The 25539-nt window shown below is 42.7% G+C and overlaps 2 protein-coding genes across 3 annotated transcripts; both read right to left on the reverse strand.

Moving 5' to 3' along the window:
* Positions 1-1069: 1069 nt before the first annotated feature.
* On the reverse strand, positions 1070-3546 carry LOC131554869 (ragulator complex protein LAMTOR1-like). The gene is given in 6 exon segments (XM_058800456.1): positions 1070-1162; positions 1852-1937; positions 1940-1977; positions 3040-3094; positions 3199-3202; positions 3409-3546. Coding segments are annotated over 6 exon segments (414 nt in total).
* Positions 3547-5161: 1615 nt separating this feature from the next.
* On the reverse strand, positions 5162-25015 carry C2H21orf91 (chromosome 2 C21orf91 homolog). Of its 2 annotated transcripts, none has more exons than XM_058825421.1 (5): positions 24955-25015; positions 24441-24570; positions 11560-12075; positions 8174-8236; positions 5162-6181 (listed from the first exon to the last, which is right to left on the reverse strand). In XM_058825421.1, exons 2-5 carry the CDS (start codon positions 24562-24564, stop codon positions 6021-6023), a joined length of 864 nt encoding a protein of 287 aa, XP_058681404.1. In that variant the 5' UTR covers positions 24565-24570; positions 24955-25015; the 3' UTR covers positions 5162-6020. The 2 variants fall into 2 exon arrangements, with proteins under 2 accessions (XP_058681404.1, XP_058681405.1); XM_058825422.1 differs by lacking the exon at positions 24955-25015 and adding an exon at positions 24902-24918.
* Between the last annotated feature and the right edge of the window lie 524 nt (positions 25016-25539).

The raw sequence follows: 25539 nt of genomic DNA on the forward strand, positions 1-25539 counted from the left end.
ATTGGGCACCGCCGGACAGGGGCGGACTGGGGCAGGTCGGGGGCGGACCGGGGGCGGCCCGGGCCGGGGCCGGCACACACGGCGGACTGCAGGGGGCACGCTCTGCCCGACACCGCGACACACTGAGCATCCCGTTCCCACAGCACCGAGAGATAAACTGTGTGTCTCAAACATAGATAATCCTGGCTGTTTAGTCTAGCCAGGGCTGCAGGTAATAAACAACTGTAGGGCGGCATTGGAAAAACAACCTTGTTGTAGTTCCTGCGCTGTAGGATGTGAGTGTAGAATGAGATTAAGACCAAGTGTGTAATTTAGTAACAAAACTTTCTGATTATTTGCAAAGCCTCTGAGTTTTGACATTCCTTTCGACCATGAGCATTTATGAATCTTAGCTGCTTCCTTCCCCTTAGCTGGGTCATTATACCTTCTCTGTCCCCTTGTCCTCATGGGACATGATCAAAGAGGTGACAAGGGACAGACATGTGTGTACCCCCCACCAGGGCATGGCTCCTGCATCCTGTCCATGCTGTGTCTGACAGAGAAGAGTGGAGACACGCTCTGGATGAACATGGCATTATCTACTGTGGCAAAAAAATAATAGTAATTTAAAAAAACAACCAAACAAAAACAAACAACCAAAATAAAGGTCTAAATGTGTAAAAAGGAGAAGGGATGGTGTTGGAGCCACCAGGCCCCATGCAGAGCATCACATCTGCCTGGCTCCAGCCCACCCATCCTGGTGACCTGGCACATGGCGCTGATCCACACCAGGGCCTCCTTGCACCAGCTGTTCCCTTTGTGCTTGTCCCTGTGCAAGGCAGCATCCAGCTCACACAGCCTGCTCCCCACCGCACACATCCAACCATGAGGAGGAGAAAGCCTCAAGCAATTCAGGTGGGCTCAACGTGCCAATGATGGGCGCCTTGGCATTTAGTAGGAAACAGGGTATCTGTCCAAGTTCTGTGGCAGCAGCATGGGGAGGGAAGGGATATAAAGAGAAAAAAAAAAAAAAAAGAGGAAAAAAGCAAAAACAACCCAAAGCATTGAAGCAGCAGTGGTGAGGGCAGGTTCAGGGGATGCCAAACTGTACAACCAGTTCTTCTTTGGCGTTGACATGGATCTGTGAGAGAGCACTGGAGGCGTAGGCAGCTATCCGGGACACCTGCAGGCACGAAGACATGGCTGTGTCACTGGTGGCTACTGAAACCCCCAGTTATCCCAAAGACACTGCTGCAGGTTAGCCTCCAGCCCTTACAAGTCCCTAAGCCTGTCCTGAGCTTTGCCCCCACATCTAACAAGGCCTTAAACCTGACCTAGGCTTTGCCCTCAGCTCTAACAAGTCATGTGTGGTATTCACATGTCCTCTGAACAGAGAGAAGCAGCGAGAGAAGCAGAGAAAAGAATGATCAAAACAATTCTTATCTCATTTGCTGCTCCTGTGTTTTTGAACATGTGGAAGGTGCTGGAAGATTATTTACCTGAAGGGATTGCTTGATTGGATTCTGGTGATGGTTTTTTGATTAATTGACCAATTGGATCCATGTGTGGGTGTTGGGACTGCCAGCAGACAGGCACAAATTTTCAGTAGTTAGTGAGAAGTATGATGTAGTATAGTATGTATTTCTTTGATATAGTTACAGTATAATATAGTATAATAAAGTAATTAATTAGCCTTTTGATATCATGGAGTTCTGTGCATCATTCTTCCCTCTTTCCTGTGTTGGGGGATCCTCATAAATCCAAGTCATGCCAGGGCTCTGGGCAAGCTAGGAAGGCATTACTGCTCCCCCAGGACAAGGATGTGTCCCTGGGGAGCATCCCAAGGGCTCAGGTGAGCCCAGCCCTGCTCACCTGCTGCAGGTCTGCAAAGGGAACAGGGTCACTGGCGAGCACTTGGTGTGGCTGGTTAGTCAGGGATGGCAGCAGCGGGAACTTCTCCAGTGCGTCAGGTTGTTGCTGAGCATGGCCAGGCGTGTGCTGTGAGGGGAGAGCAGCCAACATCAGTGCCATGCCAAGACATGGGCACATCCAGAAGATGGGTGCTGCACCCCCAGAGAGAGAAAGGGAGAGCTGTGGTGCTGCACTCCCAGCATCCAGCCCTCTTCACTCCCTGCAGCAGGAGGGTGAGGGAGCTTCCAGCTCTCCCACACAGGCACCTGTCAAGCAGAAGCAGCCACATCCAGCCCCCCAGCATCTGCCCAAGGACTGGGTGAACACAGGAGCCCTTTGTCCTGGGCTCTGCTGCCTGCACTGCCATCAGCCTTCCTCTCAGGGCCTTTCTGGGTCGCTGTGACCCCAAGATTCTTCAAAGTCTCTTTTCCCAGCCCGGGCGCTTGAAGAATGAATTGGAGTTCTTCAGTTCTCAGTCTCAAGGTTGTTTATTGTGTCTTATCTATAAAAAATTTTCTCCTGTCCTGCCAAGATCCATCCAGCAGGACAGTTCCCCTCACTCTGCCTCCCCCAGGGCTGTGTTATGTCTTTATACTAAAAACTATGTATACAATGTTTACAATCACTTTCCAATAGCTATCACCTATGTTAGACAGTGAGCTTCTACTCTAAACCAATCTAAAAGTGCCAACATCACAGCAGAAGATGAAGGCCAAGAAGAAGGAGGAAGGCTGGACACAGCCAGTTCCCTCCATCTTGCCTCCTGAACCCCCATACCAAAACCCCCAAAATCTACTTTTCTACCCTGTGATAACTTCACTAATATTCTACTTAAACTGTTGTGGCTTGCTGATCTTCATATAAGGTTGGTAACTTGCTCCACGGGTCATAATCAAAACCACAGGTGTTTTGGGCTCTGTGCCAGGGCTTCTGAGCCCCCTGGCAGGGGTCTTGGCCATCCTGGACAGCCAGAGGGATGTCCTGGGTTCCCACATCTTCCCTGAGCAGGCTGCACCCTGCTCTCTGAGATGAGGCAACTCTTCTACATGCTGAGTTCACTGCCCCAGGCCAAAACCCCTGGGACCTGTCCAGGGACACACACAGCAGTGAAGGACTGTGGGCACCCCAGGGGAGAAGTGCAGGTCCCACCTGTACTGCCTGGCTCTGCCCAGGTACTCATGCTGCTCCATGCCCTGGGAATCCACTGTTGAGATGTAGGGGGACAGAATATAAGAAAATAAAGATGGTGTAGAAAGTAACCTTACCCCTAAGGAGTTGCAGCTGGGCCAATTATCAAAGATCAGGAACAGGCCTGACTTTAACAGGCCACAGCTGTAAGCAATGAGAAGAAGAGTGCTGTAAAAGAGTGGGGTGGCTGGTTGAATAAGGAATTGGCTGCTTTGTGAAGAGGAAAGAGTCAGTGCTCTGAGGAGCTGACCATAAGAAACAGCAAGAAGGTGTGAAACTTTTGCAATAAGGAGAAAACAGTGTGGACCCCCTACAATAAGATGACAACACTGACACATCAATGATGTTGCTGCAGAGACCTGAGACAGTGGCTCCCACTGGAGCCTCATTGCTCCCCCTGAGTTCCCTCCCCATCTCAGAGCATCCTCTGACCAGGGCAGACAAAGTCCAGCACCCCAAGACAAACATCTCAAGGCCCAACTCGCCTGGCCACAACTGTGCCAGGCTGGGCTGGCTGTTCTCCAGGAGGGAAATGCCAGGGACTGTTTGCCCACAGCTGCCCTGGGGCAGAGGGAGGCAGGCAGAGGCTGCAGGAAGCTGGGGGCTGGTCTGGGCTCTGGGGAGCTTGGCATGCAGCCACCTGGAGATAAAAGGAACCTCTGGGAGGACAATGTCCTTGGCAGATATCCTGAGAGCCCCTGTACCAGGCCCTGGGCTCACAGAGGACCTGGACCCTTGCCCAGGGCCCTGCTGAGCCCCATTGTATGCACCCCAGAGCAGAGCAGTGCTCAGAGCTGCTGTGGCCCTGCATGCTGGACGCACACAGTGGCCACTAGCTCTGCAATGTCAGGCAGGGGAGCAGAGGGGCCTACGAACATCCCAAAGCCCTCCCAGCCAGGCTGGACACAGCCCTCTCCCCACAGTGCCCCTGTACATTTGAGGAAAAGACTCCTCAGAAGGGGATGCAGTGCTGCTGGCCCTCCAGCCACCCTCTCCACATCCCCATGGACTCACTTTCCTACCCAAACCCTGGCCTCAGGTTGTGCCAGGGAGGTTTGGGATGGCCCCAGCTTCCTCAGCCTTTTCTTGTAAGACAGATGCTCTATCCCTTCATCATCTCTGCAACCTCTGCTGGAGCTGCTCCAGGAGCTCCCTGTCTCTCTTGTCCTGAGGGGCCCAGGACTGGACACAGCACTCCAGAGGTGCCTCACCAGGGCTAAGCAGAGGGGCAGGATTGCTCCCTAACCTGCTGGCAGTGCTGTTCCTAATCATCCCAGGATCCCCACTGGCCTCCTTGGCCACAAGGAAGCTCAGGGATAGTTTGTTCTCCACCAGGACCCTCAGGTCCTTCTCAGAGAGGCTTCTCTTACCTGACCCTTACCTTGGTACCAAATCAACAAGGTTTACCAACACACTTGTACCTGGAGATTAATCATCTTCTGACAACTAGAATCAGGGATTTTCTACTGCCCACTTACACAAGCAATGATGCTGCTGATTTTTTCCCCTCCTGAACTATACAATACTCAGATAAGCTCAAGCCCCTACTCCTGCATTTGTAGAGGGGCTTTGGAACAGCTGGAGGATATGGAAGAAAACAATAAAAAATAATAAAAACACAAACCCAACCTGTCCTATGACACCCAGTTATCACTAAACATAGGCCAATCAATAAACATGCTCTGAACTTTGGCTTATTTCTCAGCTTGAGTTTAAAATCAAACCTAAACCTTTCTTCATGCTGGTCATGCCTTCAGCTCAGCTATAGAAGTTACTCCATTGTCACTTCAAGAGCTAAAACCACATAAGACTTTTAACTTTTTTGTGTGTGTGTCTGTATCTTCCACTCATCCCATCCTCCCCCAGATTTTTTCAGTGCAACTCAGCAACTTTCAGCTACTCAAATGCAGCCCTGCAGTATTTTTGGCAGAGAGTAAGATTTCTTGTCATGGTAGACAGACATGAGTTTAAAAAATACAAAAGGCTGTTCTGATTTATTATGTATCATTACTACTTGCATTTCAGAATTAAAACACTTTATCAGTCTGATCCAACTTCATAAATAAATCATAACAAGGCAGTGTAGTATTACAAATTTATTGAGTTTTGTCAAAGTAATTTTTCAGCATTGAAAATTTCACATATATAAAACAACTTCTATGCATTAAAACCAAAGTATGGATTCTTTTTTTAATTTAAAGCAAATGCTGTGCTTTTTTAAACATCTCACGAACCAAATTCTTCAGTTATAAAGCTGATAAAAATAATTGATACACCACTAGTTTTTTCTTCAACATGTGAAATTCATCTCTTTGGGAAACAATACTTTTTAAAATTGTATCATGAAAGATACAGACCTGAAAAAGGATAAACAATCATACACAAGGCATAAACGTTACACAGAGTAACTCAGACATTTTATAAAGAGATCTGGAAAAGTACCTAAAATAGTGATATTTATTTAGTATAAAATTTCAATAATAAAATATTGCTCATAATAAATAAGAAGACATGAGTTTCATTAATACTGTTCTCCCCTTAAAGCTCTCTTGGATGTAACAGGATCAGACCTGATCAAATTAAAATTTTTATCTTGTCCTCTGTATGAAGGAGGCAGGTTTACAGGCTTCAGGTCATTCTTTGCTAGAAACAATTTTATTATAAACAAAACACAGAATTCATTTCAAGGCTCATGCGTAGTTATGGGAAAAAATAATAATCCCCAAATGTGAATAAACCTTATTACAGCAGATTTTAATACCCAAAATATTTGCCCTTTTTGTTAAACCCAAAGTGGAATAAGACTTCCCATGGATTATGAATACAAAGAGAAAGCTGCCCAAGTTTTCTCAAAAGCTTCTAAATCTGGGTGCAGGTGTACTTCAAGGTTATCAATGCTGTTAGGGACAGTTTGCTCTAGGGGGGATGGAAGTTGTTTCCCTTTATATGGGGACGTTGGATTTGGTCCCTGCTCTCCCCATCTGCAGGCAGGGCAGCTTGGAGCAGTTCTTGAGCAGCTGCTCGATGGCGATGTGGCGCACGTTGAGCTCCGAGGCCAGCGAGTCCTTCTCCTGCACCTGCTGGGCCAGCTCCTCAAACACATCTGCAACAACAGCATGGGGTCAGTGCACTGGGGCCCTGCACTCACACAGCCTCAGGAGGCAGTGACAAACAGCACTGGGGATGTGTGACGGTGTTCACAGGCGTTTTCGGATTGGGGAAGAGACGAGGATCTAACTCCATGTTTCAGAAGGCTTGATTTATTATTTTATGATATATATTACATTAAAACTATACTAAAAGAATAGAAGAAAAGGTTTCATCAGAGGGCTAGCTAAGAATAGAATAGCAAAGAATGATAACAAAAGCTTCTGTCTCAGACAGAGAGTCTAAGCCAGCTGACTGGGCTGGACAAGCCATATGAAGAGCGACTGAGGGAGCTGGGGTTGTTCAGCCTGGAGAAAAGGAGACTAAGGGGTGACCTCATCACTCTCTACAACTTCCTGAAGGGTGGCTGTAGTGAGCTGGGGGTCGGCCTCTTTCTCCGGGCGACAACGGATAGAACAAGAGGACACAGTCTCAAGTTGCGTCAAGCTAGATGTAAGTTAGAAGTAAGAAGGAAATACTTCACAGAAAGAGTGGTCAGAAACTGGAATCATTTACCCAGTGAGGTGGTAGAGGCATCATCCCTTGAAGAATTTAAAAAAAGACTGGATGTGGCACTTGCTGCCATGATCTAGCTGAACAGTTAGAACATCGGCTGGACTAGATGATCTTATAGGTCTCTTCCAGTCTTGAAAATTCTGTGATTCTGTGATTCTGTGACTGTGATTGGCCATTAATTAGAAACAACTCTATGAGACCAATCCCAGATGCACCTGTTGCATTCCACAGCAGCAGATAACCATTGTTTCCATTTTGTTCCTGAGGCCTCTCAGCTTCTCAGGAGGAAAAATCCTAAGGAAAGGATTTTCCATAAAAGATGTCTGTGACAGGGAAGAGGCACAGACATTTATTTAAGTGGGATCGTGCACAGGAGCTCTGCTTTTCCTGGTTCCAGCACAGCTTTGTATGCACGGCAAACTGAACAGCATCACTTTGTTTCTAGTCATAGACAACCTGAGCCAAGGTGGATTGTCACAGACATCTTTCATGAAAAATCCTTTCCTTAGGATTTTTCCTCCTGAGAAGCTGAGAGGCCTCAGCAACAAAATTTAAACAATGGTTATCTGCTGCTGTGGAATGCAACAGGTGCATCTGGGATTGGTCTCATAGAGTTGTTTCTAATTAATGGCCAATCACAGTCAGCTGGCTCAGATGGAGAGCCGAGCCACAAGCCCTTGTTATCATTCCTTCTTATTTTATTCTTAGCTAGCCTTCTAAAGAAGTCCTTTCTTCTATTCTTATAGTATAGTTTTAATGTAATATATATCATAAAATAATAAATCAAGCCTTGTGAAACATGGAGTCATCCTCATCTCTTCCCTCATTGAAAAACCCCTGTGAACACTGTCACAGACCTGAGGGGGCTCAGCCTGGGGTAAAGGAGGCTCAAGGGGGGACATTATCATTCTCTACAACTGCCTGACCAGGATGCAGCCAGGTGGGATAGGGCTCTTCTCCCAGGTAACAAGTGACAGGATGAGAGGAAATGGTTTAGTTTGCACCACACAAAGTTAGATTGGATATCAGGAAACATTTCTTCATGCACTGAAACAGGCTGCCCAGGAAGTGGTGGAGTCACCATCCCTGGAGGGATTTAACAGACATGGAGATGTGGCATTTAGGAACCACTTGGTTCTGGGGGGGACTTAGCAGTGCTGGGTTAATGGCTGCACTTGATGATCCTAAGGGTAATTTTCAACCTTAACAATTCTATGGTTCTAGTCAAATTCTTAAAGAGAATACTGTGACAATTTGCAGCACCAAAGCAGATTACATAATTCAATCTCTCTATATCACACATTCCCATGCAAAACAAGAGTCATCCATTGAAAACATAACTGACAGAAATCAAAATTTCTTTTCTAAAACCAGACTTTTTTTATGACAAAGCACCACAAACACAAAACAAAGAGTATTGAAAAATTCTCACCCTGGATTTGCTTGAGCAGTTTTTCATTAAGTTGCTTTAATTCTCCTAGAGTCATTGTAGTCACTGCAACAAAAAATCTGTTATTACTACTACCAAAGTCACACGAGCATCCCTAAGCAGACTCCTATTTTCTCAAGATTTCTCCTATTTGCATCCTAATAATCAACAGATGCATGGCAGTAAATCAGGCACAACAGTACTTATCAGCGATTTGGGGAAAATTTGAAAAATCTCTCTTTAATGTTGACACAGACAAGGATTTACTTACTCCATTAGAAAACCCTCTCTTCAGTGTTAAAAAGGTGGAAAATCAAGCCCTGAAAAGAGTAGCATCCAGAGTCAGAACTGCTTGGCACATTTAGATATTATACTTGGCACTTTTAAATACTATACCTGGCTCCTCTGACTGCAAAACATGACTTCCCCAGTGTAACCCATGAAAGCACATCTGTTTAATTGTGGACAATTAAAAGGGGACAATTCTGAGCTAAGCCCTGCTATGTTTCCCAGCCTGCAAGAAGCAGCTTCCTGGCAGAATTTTCAGCATGTGGCTCCCTGTTTTGGTCATCAAGGTTTGTGCTTTATGCACACAAGAATAACTTGCACAGTTACCACTGAGTATCTCAGTGACAAATGATGAAGGACAATCCTGCCTTGATATGAAGACCAGCATATAAAAATAGGTTTCATTCTGTGCTCCTGGTGAGAACTATAAGATCCTCTGTGTCATTCAAAAACCCTTTTGTATTTCAGGTTGTGTGCATTGATCACCTTCACAGAAAACACACAGAGGAGGGAACTGTGGAAGCGTTCTTCAGTGCCCTTGATCAGCAGCAGGGAATCACTGGTCTGCTTCCGAGGGTTCCCTGAACCCTGCAGTGGGCACACATGGTGCCATGGCTGCTGCTGAGATGCCCTTGTCACCACGGTGAAAAGTGACAATCTGAGCACCACAGGGGGCACTGGCCACTGGCACAAGCTTTAAGACCTTGCAATTCCAAAATACTGCTTTTAAACTTCAGCAAAGCTCTTTCTGCTGCAGCTTAGCAAAGCTCTCATTGCATACTTGAGAGAAAAAATGATGCTGTAGCTTTTTTCCAGAGATTTCTCTGTGCAAAAGGTTTCTACATGGCAAATTTAAAGTCCTGAATTCTGAAAAAGATGGGTTTTAGCTACCCACTGGATTATTTGATTATCCTAAGCCTTCCCTTTCAAACTTTCTCAGAGCTGGCAGTTGTGGGATGTTAAACTGCTGACAGTACTGCCAAGCCAAAGAAGCTGGCAATAGCTAAGACTTGGTACTCAAGACATAATCCCAGCTAAGAATAAAACAGATTCACCTTTCTCCTCCATCAGTCAGGTAAAATGGTGCTCCTGCCTACCTTCAGCTATCAATAAACCTGAAAAGTCCCTTCTCACACTTTACCACTCTTCAAGCACCATAAAAACCCTGACTAAATTTAATATAGTAATTAAGAGCTTAAAATTTCAAGATTTCCCCCCTTTTTATACCCAGTGATAGGATGCTAATTCCCCCTTTCTTCAGTATTTTCACTAACATTTTGTCATTGGGCAGACAGACTTGTTCACATGTTTCATGTGAATGAAACACTGGTTCACATGTTTCACATGTTTCATGTGAGTGTTTTGGGACAGGACTGTTTCATGGCACATTATTCTGATACAGAAGGGAAAGGGAAAAGGAACAGAGCACTGAATTTAAATGGTAAAATATTATTCTATCCACAGCTGAGGCAAACTCTGAAAAAATACTGGCCAAGCTATTTACATTTCCATTAATACTGTTTTTCAGTAGACAGCTATGTTGTTAAGACTGAAAGTATTGCAGTAAGAAGGTACCTAATTCTGGCAGTCTAAGTTTACATCTAACAGACAAACTTAATCATAGAGCCTTTAAATGAATGTCTTTTAAAGGTAAATACTGCAAAATACAAGCAAAAATGCCTCAAAGCTGCATTGTGTAGTCAGAAGAAAAAACCTGTTATTGTGCTCAATACAGATTTAGATTCCCATCCTGAAATCAAAGACTGGGGATAAATTCCCAGTCACTAACTTCAATTAGACAACCCCATAAACCAGGTCAAGCTTCCATAATTCCCCTGTTATATGCTGTCCTGATTTATGTAATCCCAATTTATGACTCCAGTGGACAGGTGGTCAAACAGCCCAGTGTATCTGTTTTGATTTATGGCTTTAAGGCTACTAATTCACTACAAATGCAACATGACACATCATGCAGCAGTTAAGTAAAATCCTTTCATAAAGAATGAGAAATGACTCAGCTTTGCAAGGACAGAGTTGTCAGTTTGTCAAAAAAGAAAAGGGAGGCTAAAGAAGCCAATTCCAACTTCTTACAGTACCTCTTTCTCTGACTCTTCTGACATTCTGATTTCATTATTAGCTTGTTTTTCGTCACCTGTTTTTCCCTGGAATATTTTATCAGTGCTTTTGTTTTCTTTCTCAGGTCTTTAGAAATTCAGAAACCCTCTCCAATCACTTGCCTCATCTCCAAATGTAAGAGTGGACATTCCCCAGTTCAGGACCAAGCATTGCCTAAAAAGCAGGATGGTAACAGCACATACCTCTAGGAATCTATTCCTAACACATTTCATGCACCCTGATTTCAAAGACACTAAAATATCCTAGCTTTTTCTAAAGATTTCTCCCAGGAAAGAATTAGGGAAACTCATTTTCTGTTATTTTCACCATCCCCACAGTCATCAAAACATAGTTCAGGTCTTCTGCTACAGCCTTTAAGAGGACATAGTGGCAAAAGGGCCTTCGCAGTTTCTTAAGCTCAAAAAATACAAGAAAAAAACAAATCCAGTAAAATGCACTGGAAAGTCTGCTGTTATTTCACAAGTTTGTTCTGCTACATGACCTCTAATTTCCCCTGCTGTTTAGGGCAGATCTCTGTGAAATGGAATTCAGGGCACTGTGCAAGTTCAATAAGAGAGAGATTTGCAGGAGCTGAGTAACCTCCACCTCCACAGGCAGGGCTGTGCAACTCCCAGGAATGACATATGGAAATTAAATGTTCTGCATACATTAGACATGTCCTGTGTCACACTGGGGTACAGCTAAGAGTAAAATAAAATAAAAATAAAATAAAAATAAAGTAAAATAAAGTAAAATAAAATAATAAAATAAAATAAAATAAAATAAAATAAACAAAATAAAATAAAAACAAAAACCACCAGCCAAACCACCCTATTTGCTCAGCCAGGTAGCTCTTTTTTCGCCATAATTTTTACATGCTGGACTTCAGGCTGAGAATTAATGCTCTGTGGAGACATGAAGTGGTCAACAGGTATTGAAAGAAAGCCCTTGCTTGCTAGGCTGTGTGTAAATGGATGCATACTCACGTTCCTCCCTGCTGTGCTGAGGATGTCTCCTATGAACACTGGCAAGTGAATCCCCTTCAGCTTTTTCAGCTTTCTGGACCTGGCTGCGGTTGGGCCACAAAACGCTGCTGCAGCAGAAGGTAGCACCGAGTCTGAAATCCGTGGATTCTCTTGGTTCCAGCAGAGTCTGTGAGCAGCTTGAGATGCCTCCAGATTTCCCATCTATCCATTTTGCAGAGTATCTAGGTACTGGGGACTCAAACTGTGGGAGTAACTTTCTATCAGTCTGATGTCTGAAGCTAAAAAGCTGGTGTTGGGATGGTTTTGAGCTTTCAGAATCAGAGTCTAAATCCTTGTTTTGTGCATATTGTATGATCCAGTTAATTTTTTTGCTCAAGATATTTTTTACTTCTGCATAAGGACTTCTAGAGAGCTTTGATCGTGGACAGTCCTGATTTGCTATTAAGTGGAATTTTTCAAAGCAGTCTCTGTGCCCCCTTAAAGATCTTGTATGTAGAAGGTCTGACTTTGGTACTCCTGTAAAGACACAACAGAAAGAAGTTCACTTACTGATAATTTTTTAATATCTTAACACACAAGCAACCAAGAAAACAAAAACTTTAGTGATCAGTCTTATCACTGAAGCAAACAAGGGTACATCACAGTCCAAAATTTGTGAAGTTTCCCTCAGGCTTGAGTCCTTGTCACACAAAGTGTTCTGCACATCACAATCTCTGGAGCAGGACTTCAGCGTGTGCCTCTTGCATGGTGACAGAGATGAAGCAAACTGACAACTCCACACATGCTGCATCCCCCCTACACACAAGTGTATAAGCTGCAGAGGTAAAATAAACCCAACTGTGCTCCAGCAAGTTCTATAGAATGATCCTGAAGAGCAGTCTGACAGCACTCATACAAAGCTCCCATCTTTATGCATAATGTTATGAGCCATCTGCTCAAATACTGCAGGGTGCAGGCTTGTCTCATTCAAGTGGTCAAACATAAGTCAGATCTCATAATATATAAACTATAATAATAGTTTATATATAAACTATAATAATAGTTTATTATTTTGCACTGGTACAGGCCTGCAGCCTAGCTAGGGAAGCAAGCTCCAACACTGTCAATCCTTGCCAACATTAAACTGTCCTGAAATTCATTTGAGGTGTGTTGGTTTTGGCTAGGATAGAGTTAATTTTTATCTCAGTGTAATATGGGGCTGTGTTTTGAGTTTGCACTGCAGTGTTTTCATTATCATTGAGCAGGGCTTACACAGTCAAGGCCCTTTCTGCCTCTCTCACCACGCTGACAGAGGCTGGGGGCATGCAAGGAGCTGGGGAAGGACACAGGTGGAACAGCTGATCCCAACTGCCCCAAGGGACATTCCACACCAGATGGCATCATGCTCAGTGTATAAAGCTGGGGAACAAGGTGAAAGGGAGGAATGTTTGGAGTGATGGCATTTGTCATCCCAAGTCACCGTTGTGCATGACAGAGCCCTGCTCTCCTGGGGATGGCTGAACACCTGCACAACCATGGGAAACAGTGAATGAATTCCTTATTTTGCTTTGCTTGTACAGGCAGCTTTTGCTCTCCCTTTAAAACTGTCTTTGTCTCAGACCACAAGCAGAAATTCTCTCCCATCCCACTGGGGTCAAACCATGACATCACACAAGATGGATGTTTATTCTCCTCTCTGCTCATCCTCCCTCAAAGACTGTTCAAATAGCTACAGCAGGTAACTCAAACCTCTAAGTAACAGCTAGTGATTGACAGGTTAAAAAGGAACACAATCTGTGAGGATCTGCACTTGGTGAGTGAACACAGATGGTATGAGAAATGACTATTCCAGAAAGTTAATAGTGCCCCACTACAAAATTACTTTCTGCTACTTCAGTGGATATTTATTTTTCTTCACATACACAGTAGATTCAGAATCCAAGTCCAGAATAATAAACAGTTTGTCATTTATCTCAGTGCCCCATATATTACTTGGAAGGGTCTCAATACAATGAAAACCAATTCTGTCAAACAAGTTTGTCACTGCAAATAACAATAACATACCTGTGAACCATAGGTTGAAAGTGCTTAATTTAAAAGTAGTATTTTGAAGTACTTAAAACAACAAACAATGTAACTGGATCTCTGAATCTAGACAACATGAACCAACCTGCAGCAATCCTATATTTTAGCTATTAAAAGTGACTAAAATATAAGAAAACCCATGAAATACAACAGGTAACAAAATCTGGTAACAGAGACATTTACAGACAGTCAGAACAATGCTACATGTTACAACAAGTCTCAGTTCCAGTTGATTTACCCTCTTAAATTCTTGTGGTAAAATGTAATCACCCCACCCATACAATTAACAAATGATACAATGTTTTTGTTAAGTTACTGAATCTCACAAAATCGCACCCTACTCTCAAAATTAATCTGAAAAGGTAAAATTTTTAACATGAAACTGAAAACAAACCTAAGCACTTCATTTTGATTATCTCACTTGCTGGTATCTGCTGTTTGAAGTTGGGGAGTTCAAACATCTAGAGTAGCCATCACAAATTGTTGATTTTCCACTCTTTGGGCAGCACTGAAATTTAAGTGCATTTATTTTCTGGCTGAGTTCCTGAGAGCGCACACAATTTATGGGGCAAAAATATCTAAAAAACTGGAAAATAAAAGAAAACAGCAGTGGAATTAATTTTGTTCTTAGGAGCAGAGGAAAAGGTAAAATCATGAAAACAGATGTTCCTTCTGCTCATGAGGTAACTATTAGAAGAAACAAAACTCAGATACACTCTTTACTCCAGAGGTAAGAGTAAGGGGGCACTTTATTCCTCCTTTCAGTGGGCAGTCAAGATTCTCCACATCTCAAAATACTTATCAACCACTTTCAGCAAACAAATAACAACTTTTCTTAAACTCTGCATAATCTGCTGCCTACTTGCAATGCTATTTTACCTCTTTATGGAGACTTAAAAAACCCCAACAAACATTTCTATTAAAAACAAGAAAGACAAGTCATTTGTTTTCATGGCTTATCAGCACCATTTAAATAAAGCAAGCCTGCTTAACTCAAGTAGCATGATGGAAACCTTAAGTCTTTAAGCCATCAAGGGAAAGCAAACACTGTCAAGTGAAATTATAAGGCAAATATATTCACAGCACTACAAACTCTAGAAAACTAGAGTGATTTGTTGAATGTTACTTGCTTTACCCAAGTGATTCTTCAATATTCTACTTTGCTGCTGCTCATAGTGCTTTCTTTTACTTATAGAAAATAATCAATGGGCTGAAAAACATGCTTTGCACAATTTTCCACACAATAATGCTCAGGAACCCACTTAACAAACACACCTGCACAATAAATGACAGAATACTGATGGTATCATTTATAAAAAGAAATTCCTTTGAGGCTGCTTCATTATTTCAATGAGAATTAATGTTACTTGTCCAGTAGGAGAGGAGCATAAGACCACACAAAATAGCCAGCACATAAATTGTTACACAAAGAAAGAACAAGTGCAGCATGACCTCATGAAGCCCCAAATGAATTATGTCCAAGTCTTAAGCTCAAGGTTATTCAAGTATTTCCTTCTGATGAATTTATCTTTTAAGAGTTCTGAACATTGCTAACTTCCCCATTCTAAAGGCACGCTGCTCAAAGAGATCTGTTTTATCTGAACTCAGTAATAGAGTGCCTGAAATGAGCAATTATTACAGAAGAAAAAAAAAGCTACTTCAAGAGTTTAGGCTTTGCTATTTATATGCCATAATGTCCCTCTTTCTGAGCACAGGGCAGGTTATTGCAAAACACTTCCCGTACACAGAATTTACATCCTACCCCTTCTCTTATTCCACCACAAAACCCTCAAAGGGGTCCTATCTAAGGAATCTTGAATAAAGTAAGGAACTGAAAATGTGCAAATCCAAACCGGTTTTGCAGAGAACTGCTAACAGACCTGCTTCAGCTTTCACAGAACTGGTTTGGATTTTTACTGTGACAATCACACACAAAACTAAAACAACCATCCACCTCTCTTTTGTCCTAAGGTGACAATTAGTCCTTTCCCATGCAGAGAACATCAGCCATAACCTTCTGGAAGAGCTGAGCAGGGACAGCAGCTGCAGTGCCAGCACAAACTAACAACCACACACCAGAATCACAGCAAGTTAAGGGATGGTTCTCTGGAACAAATCCTTCTGTTGTGGGCAATACCATCAGCCTCATGAGGCAGAAAAGATGTCCATTTCTTTTTGGGAAGATTTCATGCTCCACTCAGGCTACTTCATATTTTTCCCTTCATCATAACTGCAGAAAAAGCTACAATCTGGTGAGCTGGCATGGACAGAGTGATATATATATAAATCATTCAGTTTTATTGCTTTATTCAAAACAGATTAATAAAGCATGACAAGACTTCTGTACAAAACAAGAAGCAACACTGTAATTTTGATAAACAGCTATTGTGAGTTTCGGGGACTTTCACAGGGTTTCAGTTCTGTCTCCACATTTCTGTTTGCCAATATCAGCCTCAATCTTTGTTACTTTTTGTCTGGTTCTTCAAATCTGCAATCATGAAACCATCAACTTCCCCTCCCCACTCCCCCACTTGCAGGTATGTATATTTGCTCCTTGTCTTACTTTCCAAGAACAAGACTGCAGACTATGTCCAAGTACACTCTAATTTTCATGTTTACTTTTTCAGAGAAGGAAAAAAAACCCTCAAAAACTGACAAAAATACCCCACCCACCAACCATGCAGAGAAGAAAAGTTTAATTTGCAGGGCAAAAAAAAAAAATCCCACAGAATTCACTAATATCTAGAAGACCATATCTAACAAACTTAAGACAGAACAGATGCTATTAGGAAACAAGCTCATGCCAGAGATCATTCCTCAAGTGCACATGATTCACAGGCTGATGCCAAACCTCCAGACAAATCATAAAACAACATAACTGCTTACAATCCATTGTTTGTTTCTGATTCTAGTACCTCATGTGTCCTAGATGAAATATGAACATATCACTTCACTCAACAATATCTTTGCATACTGACTTGAAGAACAGGACTTCCTCCATAAGTGCCTAATGCTTAGGGGAAAAAAAAAACCTCAACCAAACCCTGGCTTTTAATTTATAAGCCATGCAAGGCAGCCAGTCAACATGATTCCTAATCCACTCCTACAAGGTAATTTTGTAAATGCATGACTAGCAATCAGGCAGTTTAATACATATTTTTTTAAACTTCTATTTATTCCTAACTGTAAAGAAGCTGAGGAGGGAGAATATTTACAAGATAACCAGGTGAGCAATCACTACTCAACAAATTCTACCCCATTTTAAGGCATTTGTACTTGAAAGTAAATGAGTTTTGATCATTAATTAAAGTTTTTTGCTTTCTGTCTCTTTTGAGGGTAAGAAACCTACAAAGACAATTTCTGCCTTTGCAACTGATTCACTGAGAACCTTCTTCATTATAAAGACACAGAACTAAAAGTGAAATCATTGCTCATATGGGCAAATGAAATGTTTGTTTATATAAAGCTGGCTAGCAGAGTTGTCCTATTTGGAGATTATAATACTAATCAATAAGTCAAATTCAAAAGGAATGTTCTTGAATAACAAGATTACTCCACATCCCTTCACAAATGTTTCCATAGAAAAAAATAAATCAGTGATCATTAGCCTGCTTATCTTCAACAGTGAGTTTTTTTTCATTTGTCTGCTATTCTCTTAAAAAAACCCCAACAAAATAACAACCAAACTTATTTGTTCTTTCAGATCCATCAGTTGGAAATAAGCTTACATTCCCCTCTTAGCATTTTCTAATGTGCTGCTGTAAACTAATTTATTTTTTGCAATGGTGAATAGCAGCTGAAGTAGAAAATCCTCCCTGAATCTAAGATGAACTAAAATTAACAGGAATATTTGTAGACACATGATTAGTCAATGAAAAGTTTGTAGTATGCCATTAGTTATTTAAAGCCTCCTTAAAGAATTTACAAATACTTATGGGTAAGATTTATACCTGAGCATCTTTCCTGCCTCCAGTTTGAGTTGGCTGTGGAGACCTAACAGGTAACAGGTAATTCCTTCACAGGCAGTGAAGAAATGCTTGTCAGGCAAAATTCACCTCATCTGAAACACTGAACTGCAAAGAGATTTGTGACAGACACCTCTGCCCTTCTCCTTTCACCCTAGAGTAAGCAAGAACCCTTGCCTGTGGCTGCTCACTTTCAGAGCCCTGGTCCTCACTGTGTGCTCCCAGATGTTCCAGCTGCTGCTCCCCTCAGCAGCACTCTGTACACAGGGATGTTCAGCCAGCTCATGGAACAGCTCCTGGACATCTGTGAGTGTCTACTGGAAGCACAAAGGTCAGATGAGCCCCAGTGTGGTTTACCTTGTGTGCAGACACAAAGGCTTCACAAGACATTCAATGCTCATGCCTGTTTATTTTAAGCCACTGCTGCTTACCAAGAGTGCTGAAAGAGGGGGGGCTCCCAGAAAAGCAGATCCCAAGACCTGTTCAAAATGCATGAGACAGAAGCAGCCCATGATAACCTAAGACAACAAGTTATCCACATGTCTAAATGACAAAAACCTGATACTCTTCAGCTGTACAATTGTGCCAACACTCAAAAGCAGGATCATTAGAGATGTGCATCTCCAGTACATCTGCTTGACAAGATGTAAAGCCAACTGCTATTTTTAAGGGTTTACATGCAATCTCATTTGAGAGTTAAATCTTATGATTTATTAGACTAGCTAGAAGGAAGATGCCAGTGCCATTCATTAACTTCTAAAACCAGACACTTTGCAAATACTAGATATTATCTTGTTCATAAATTAAAGTTCTCTCCTTGCTTTCATATGATAATGCTAGTACTTTCCATACATCAAGTGTGCACACAAATCACCTCCCACTTCATTCCTATCAGCTCATTTGTATTTTAGCACAGAGCAAAGATATCAGACAGAACAGAAATCCAGCTGGCCCCTTAAATATATTTTCAAAAATCATGTTCCTTATAAACTACTTTACTAAGAAGAATTTGTATTAAACAAAGCAATGACTGACGAAAATTTCACTACTGAAAATATTATATCACATAGTTTGCAAGAATAATCAGTTAAATAGACCTAGAAGAGAGTGGAAATCATAAACTGGTATTTCTGCAATCTGGATGATGCCAGGTAACATAAATACTCAATTATCTTGTTGGCATGGACAAACCTCCCAAATCTGCACATGAAGAATGCAAAAATGCTTTTATTGAACCAGCTCCACATCTTAGCATTACTCGGTGGTACTTGTACAGCATTCAGAGTAAGAACAGCATCTCCAATCATGCTCTGACTTGAATTTGTAGTTAAGAGCTTCAGTGTAAACTGCAGCTAATTTCACATGTCCATTCAACTTTGCAGAAATGAGTCATACCCCTGGACTGCAAATGCTACCTTGAAACAAGTTCTCATCTGTCTAGTTTAAAGAGCAACGATGGAAATTTTTATCTTTTATTGCCAGAATAATCTATTTTACTGTTTATCATTTCATTAACACTGAAAAAATAGGGATGTGTAATATTCTGGAACAGAATTAAATCAGTGATTTCCACTTGTTTCAACTATACCTTACAACACATTTAGTTCAGTGAGATATTCTTCTGTAGGGTGTAAAAAGGAGAAAAAGGAGAAAAAACCCTGAAATTCAAATGCTTACATGTTTGCAACAACTAAACCCACCCCCTCGTTTTTTTTTTTTAATGAACACAGAATGAGAAAATTATACAAGATTTTATAGACCTTAACAGGAAAAAAGCTGTGTGGCAAGACAGATTTATTTATAACATCCTTGTCTCAAACTGGAGACTCAGATGCACTAACCTGATGCTGAAATTGCCTCAAAAGCTGAGTCTATCAGCACTTGAAAGGACCATGGAAACCTAACTACCTCAACATAAATCAGGGGAATGGATGCCCAGTACTTTCACTGTCTCTTATATTACAGGACCTGGGATGGGAGCTGTCATTTGCTATTCAGCTGCTCGGCTCTAAACAGAAATGGAAGTGAGCCAGTTTGCTTGTCAGCCAGCACTCTCCAAGATATTATTGTTGCTAGCAGCACTGGACAAGCAAAAGAGTAAAAAATCATCTCAAACAATCACATTTTCCACTTCTATTACGATTTGCCTCTATTACAACTCTTGAATGTGAGGAAATGCAGGTTTTTAAATAATTCTTCATTAAGAAATACCAGCATAAACCAAATTAAAGCCAGATACACTATGTAAAGTAATGTAAAGGTAAGTCATAATTGTGGTAGACTTCTAAGTTTGGTGTTCAATATCTAGAAGCTGGAATTTCCACAGGTGTCCAGAGGATCCCAGGACACAGCTGCCTTGTGCAATGCCCTCCCATGGGAAGACACCTGAACCTCCAAGCAGCCCCACAGTCAGGAACCTCTGGCTGCTGCTGTGTGAGGGGTGAGACAGGGGACACACAATCACACAGAGCCACAGACTGGCCTGGGCTGGAAGGAACCCTAAAGATCATCTCATTGCAACACCTTCCACTAGAGCAGGGTGCTCAGAGCTCCATCTCACCTGTCCTAAAAACACTGCTAGGGATGGGAGCATCCACAACTTGGAAATGCTACAACCAGAGTTTCAAAACACCATATTCAGGCAGAGGATTTTGTTTTGTTGATGTATACATTTACAGACAGTTTTTATACACACACAAGCATGTATTTTTCAGTTTTCAGGCATTTCTCCCCATCCTTGGTATCACTGAGATTTGTTAGTACTGCATCTCTGCTAGCAGAGTTCAGTATTTTCTCATATGCTAATGAAATTATAAAGAAGAACTTTGTTTCCACTAACACACAACACGTGATTTCCTGGCTTATGCAAACCAGTCACAGATGAATTTAAAACATTTCCTGTTTCAATCCACTGATTACTACTGTGACACCCACTCAGAAAAGCAAACAATGCACCCTCTCTGATGCTCCCTTCATCTGTACAAGGCAAACAAAGCCCAACTTGAAGCCCAGCAGATCCTGCCCACCAGGATATTCTAAACCCCATGTACAACTTTAAAAACACTGCCCACAATCAGCTTCATTTTTCAATATGTTTAGTATTTCACATGTAAGTGCTTTGCATATTTTAAACCTTAAGAAGCACATTAATATTCTGTTGTATCATCTGACTGTGAACCTTCAGACACAAAAGCCAGTTTGGCAACAGAAGTATTTAGGTGCAGCTTAGTACACTCAGCTTCCCTGAGTGTGAATCCTCAAACTGAGTGAGCTGGATGAGCCAGTACAACTGGAAAAAAATACTGCCCTTTGCAGAGACAACACTGCTCTCACCCCTTCTAGGCTGAACACCAGAACCACTAAACTCTGCTGAGCATGTTGCTCTTTCCTTACTCAAGAAAGATAGATGACATTTAACAGGGTTCAGTTTAAACCTGCATGTTGGCTTTGGTTATTCCAATGCCCACGTTCTCTTTTCTTCCCCCCTTGCTATCACTCTGTCAATCAGCTTCAGAGAAATAGATCCTATAATCCATATGTATCCCTCCTGAATAAATTCTGGGATTGACACCACAGCTGATCTTCCAGTTACACTCAAACTAGCAGCTTCTGTGAATTAACAGAACTTAGTAAAAAGCATAATCACAGTTTATTTCACTTAAATACTAAAAATCTATTATTATAAAAATAATGATGGAGACCTGATATCTGATAAAAATGATAGGTTTTATGGCACAGTAACTGACTTCCTTAAATAGAAATTCAACAGTTGTTTAATCAAGACAGAAGACAGATTAAGCTTTCTGTATAGCAGTATTCTCTATAAAGGACTATAAAAGAAACACAATTTTCCCCCAGTTATGTAACACTACCAAGATACCGTCCAAACATAATAAAGGTTACAAATAAACACTCCAAAGTCAGGAAAGTAAGGGCTGAGCCATGTCGTAATATTAATCCAGACTTGAATCATTATTAGAGATGGGGATGGTCTCCAATTCCCCATTTCTAATTCCTCTTCTTACTGACCCAAGCCAATCAACAACAATCAGCCAATCTCAACCATCGAGACACAGGCAAACCTTTCCAGCTGCTGAACTCACAGATGCCAGGAGCTGCAGAGATTCACCACCACCAGATTACACTGTAATTAAGTGCAGCTAAGTAAATTATATTTCTGTAGTATTTTGTTCACAGACACTTGAGAAAGTCTGTTTCAAGGGTTCAGCTGCATCAGTTCCCAGTACATGGATTTGCCATCTCCAGGCTTAAGCAGTCACATGCTGCTGGCATGAGGGGAAACAGAACTGTCTTCGGCACTTTTGTTAATATGATGCCCTGCTAAAAAAAGAAAAAAGCCTACTGCCAGAATTTCATACCTAGACTCAGATATTTAGGTCAGAAAAGACCTTCAAGATCACCGAGTCCAACTGCAAACCTAGTATTGCCAAACCCACTGCTGGTCCTTGCACATCCATCTGTAATTCTCCTTTCTATCCCAACTCAGCTGCTGGTGCAGACTGCATGGTCAGGAAAGATGGAAGAGGTGCCACACATTCCAATTAAGTCAGACAGCACTTACCACATGGAAGCTAACAGGGTGCTGCAAACTGTGGGAGTACTCAAGCATCCTGCAAGATGCTGAGCTGTGACTAATAGCCTGCCTGCTCTCCAACAGCAGCTATTTCCTGCTTCTCCGAGGGAGCAGCTCCACACCAAAAATGAGCAAGCCTGAGTTAGCTGTTGCATGAGTATCTTTTTTAGAATTGCCTACTTCACTTCCTGAAATATTTAATTTATGTATGGGTTTTAATTGCTGGCAGTTTTAAATATGATGCTGCATAAAAAGACAAACGACCAGCGAGATTGACACTCGTTTGGAAGTGTGGGATAACACATCCACAGGAGTTGGTGCAACTTGCAGCTGATTCTGTTCAACAAGGTTTAATGCAGCTGAACTCCATTAAAACATAACCAGGAGGTCAGAGTGAAAACATCCAGCATAACATTGTGCTTTAGTGAATTACAGTTCGTGCTGTACCCAGGGCTGCAAAAAGACTTAGAAAAATCAGACTTTGTCACAAAAAAATACAGGAATGTAGAGATAGGTCAAAAGTAGGAAAAGTGTGACTAGAGGTATGGTAAAGAGCTGACTCATGCAGTAGTTCAGCTAAAAAGCCTTATAATGACTCTATATAAAAAGTCACTGACACATCCTCTGCCACTTTCAAGCCTCTCCTCCCTATGAGCAGTAACAGAACATCTTTTCAAAGTGGCACACAAAAGAGAGACTATCAGAAATTGAGGCATTTTGATGTTAACATGATCAAAGATATGTATACTTTTACTATGCAAAATAAAAGAATGGCCTATAACTTCAGGGAAGCTTTTATCACTATTCTATTCCATGCAGCCTCCTTTTAAAATTAACTGGAAATTTAGAAGATTATGTAAAGGTTTCCACAGATTAGTCTTTCCTAGCACCAAGGCTATTTAGAGCAAAAAATCCCAAACCTATTCCACTTAAAACACATGATCACTTTGTAAAGTCACAGCCATAACAAGCAGCTTTGACAAATCCACAGCTTATCTCAAACAACAGAGCACAGAAACCATCCAGCAATTTTTTAATGTGTTCTATCACTTTCAACACTTTCAAAACAAAACTAGATTAGCAGTGTAATGGAAGCACTTAATTCTCAGTGTGCTGGTATGTTTTCAAAGCCTATGGAGAGAAACATCCTCTCTCCATATTGAGAAGTCTAAACCTAACATTCCAAAGCAGTAAGAAAACTCAAAGAAACTGACTTAGGTTAGACAGCTGCTCTTGAGTTTCAACAAAAACTACAAGTACACAGGCACGTCTCTTCTAAACAAAAGGAAAAACATGTCAATTACCTCTGAAGTATCAGAGTAGTGTTCACATTGAAATACACTGCCTCTACTAGCAACAAAAGTCTACTACCTGTTATCAAGAAATGAGAACAGAAATGATGGGACTAATCACATAACACTGTTGAGATCCTCGTATTCAATTGCCTCACAGCAACATAAATTACTCTGGGTAGTCATATCTACATATAATTGGCAAAGATCACTCTGTGTAAGGGGAAGAAGTTACTTTGCTGCTCCCAAGACAAGCAATTTGACTTAAAAAGGGACAAAAATAATCTACTGCTCATTCTTGCATGAAGAAAAGCAACAAGATGGGGAAATTCTTTACCAAAACTGGTTTAAAATTTTGAAAATACTATTCTGGAGACCAAAATGGCTCTACAAGATTAGTGTTTTAAAAGATGGCAAAAATTCCTACTTTGCAATCTGCTGGCTTTAGGAAGCTTTGATAATGAATCGTGTTTTATCACACTACACATACCAACACTTTATGAAAACGAATTTCAAAATTTGTATCACAATTTCAAAAAGAAAATATGAAAACAATAATTCCATTCCCCTGAGCAGATCTAGTGAAAGCAAAGTGATCTGCTTCCAAAAACCCTGAATATCATGCTATAAAATTTGCAACTTAAGCTTGCTTTATACACAGACCCCCTCTAATTATTGAGCAAATAAAGACAGAACGTGATTCAGACCCCAAATCCAACATCAGCGGTCTAATGCTAGGAGATGGAATAAAAACATCAGGGCATTCCAGAGGCTCTGGAAAGAGAGGGCTCATCTTCACATCTGGAGGAGCAGCACCCACCTTTAGAGCTAGAAAACAAACTGATATAAAACTTTATGTACGGACAGGCGTTTCCAAACCCGACGGAAGCTTTGGAGGAGCCGTCTGTGCGCTCAGCCCCGGCCGGGCCGGCCCAGCAAGGCTCCAGCTCCCACGGAATCTCTCACCTTCGATGTTCAGCTCGAAACAGACGTGGCAGAAGGAGAGCGTTTCCTTCTCGGTGCCCAGCTTGCAGACGCTGCAGATGTTGTCATCGTCCAAGTCGATGCTCACGAACTGCTCCTCGTTCATAGTGCCCTGCGGAGGGGGGCACGGCACGGCGGGGTCACTGCGGGGCCACCCGGGCCGCGCCGCCGAGGGGAGGGCCCGCAGCGGGGCGGGAGCGTCCCGGCAAAGTTTCCCTTCAGAGAAACGGAGGCCAGGCCGCACGGACCGAGATTCCCCCTTCCCTCGCCCGAAGGCTGCCCCGTCCCGTCCTGATCCCCAGCAACTCCATCACCAGCTCCATCAGCGCTGCCTCTTCCCTCCCTCCACTCCTCCCTCCCTCCCTCCGCGCACCAGCGGCGCCCCTCCGCCGCCCGTACCGCGATACCCCCGGCTCTGCCCTAACCCCTACCGCTAATCCTACCCCGGTCCCGTATCCCAGCCCCGATCCTCAACGCCAGCCCCGTCCCCTCTCACCGCCGCCCGCCCCGGCCGCGCTCCGCTTTGTCCGCCCTCCCGCGCCGCCGCCGCCGCTCTCGGCGCCGGGCACCGCCCGCCGCTTCGGGCCGGCACCACCGCCCGGCGGCACGGGGGGACACCGGGGGGCTCGGACCGCGCCCCGCCGCACCCGGGCGGCTGGAGTGGCCTCGGACCTGGGCAGCGAAACGCGGTGAGCCAGGAGCTCCCGTTCTCCCCGGGTCTCCGGGCGGGCAGGGCGGCGGAGAGAGGCCGCGCTCCCCCCGCAGCAGTTGGTCTGCGCCGCGCGGGCGGCGGGCGGGCGGGGCTCCTGTCGCGACTGGCGCTGCCCGGCGTGACTCACCCGGAGCGCGGCTGCACCACTGGCACTTGTGAAAAATGCCAATCACTTGTTTTTAAAATTTTAAAAGTTTAATAGTGATAAAGTGGTTATAAAAATAGTAATACAATTAGAGTAATAATAGTTTGGACAATTTGAATAAGGAGAATATGAGACAATAGAGACAAAGAGTTACGGACGGTCCGGGTACCTCTTTCTGGGCAGCGCGAGCCCGGAAAAGGACACACGTTAATAGAGGATTAACC

The sequence above is a fragment of the Ammospiza caudacuta genome, chromosome 2 (assembly GCF_027887145.1).
Source record: "Ammospiza caudacuta isolate bAmmCau1 chromosome 2, bAmmCau1.pri, whole genome shotgun sequence".
NCBI classification, from domain to species: domain Eukaryota; kingdom Metazoa; phylum Chordata; class Aves; order Passeriformes; family Passerellidae; genus Ammospiza; species Ammospiza caudacuta.

Bases quoted from the DNA above. Each gene is read 5' to 3' on its own strand.
- C2H21orf91 (XM_058825421.1), bottom strand. From the start codon at position 24,564: ATGAACGAGGAGCAGTTCGTGAGCATCGACTTGGACGATGACAACATC. The intron at 8,237-11,559 runs GTGAGTATGCAT...TTTTTGTTGCAG, and splicing joins TCAGCACAGCAGGGAGGAAC to TGACTACAATGACTCTAGGA. The intron at 6,182-8,173 runs GTGAGAATTTTT...CTGTTGTTGCAG, and splicing joins ACTGCTCAAGCAAATCCAGG to ATGTGTTTGAGGAGCTGGCC.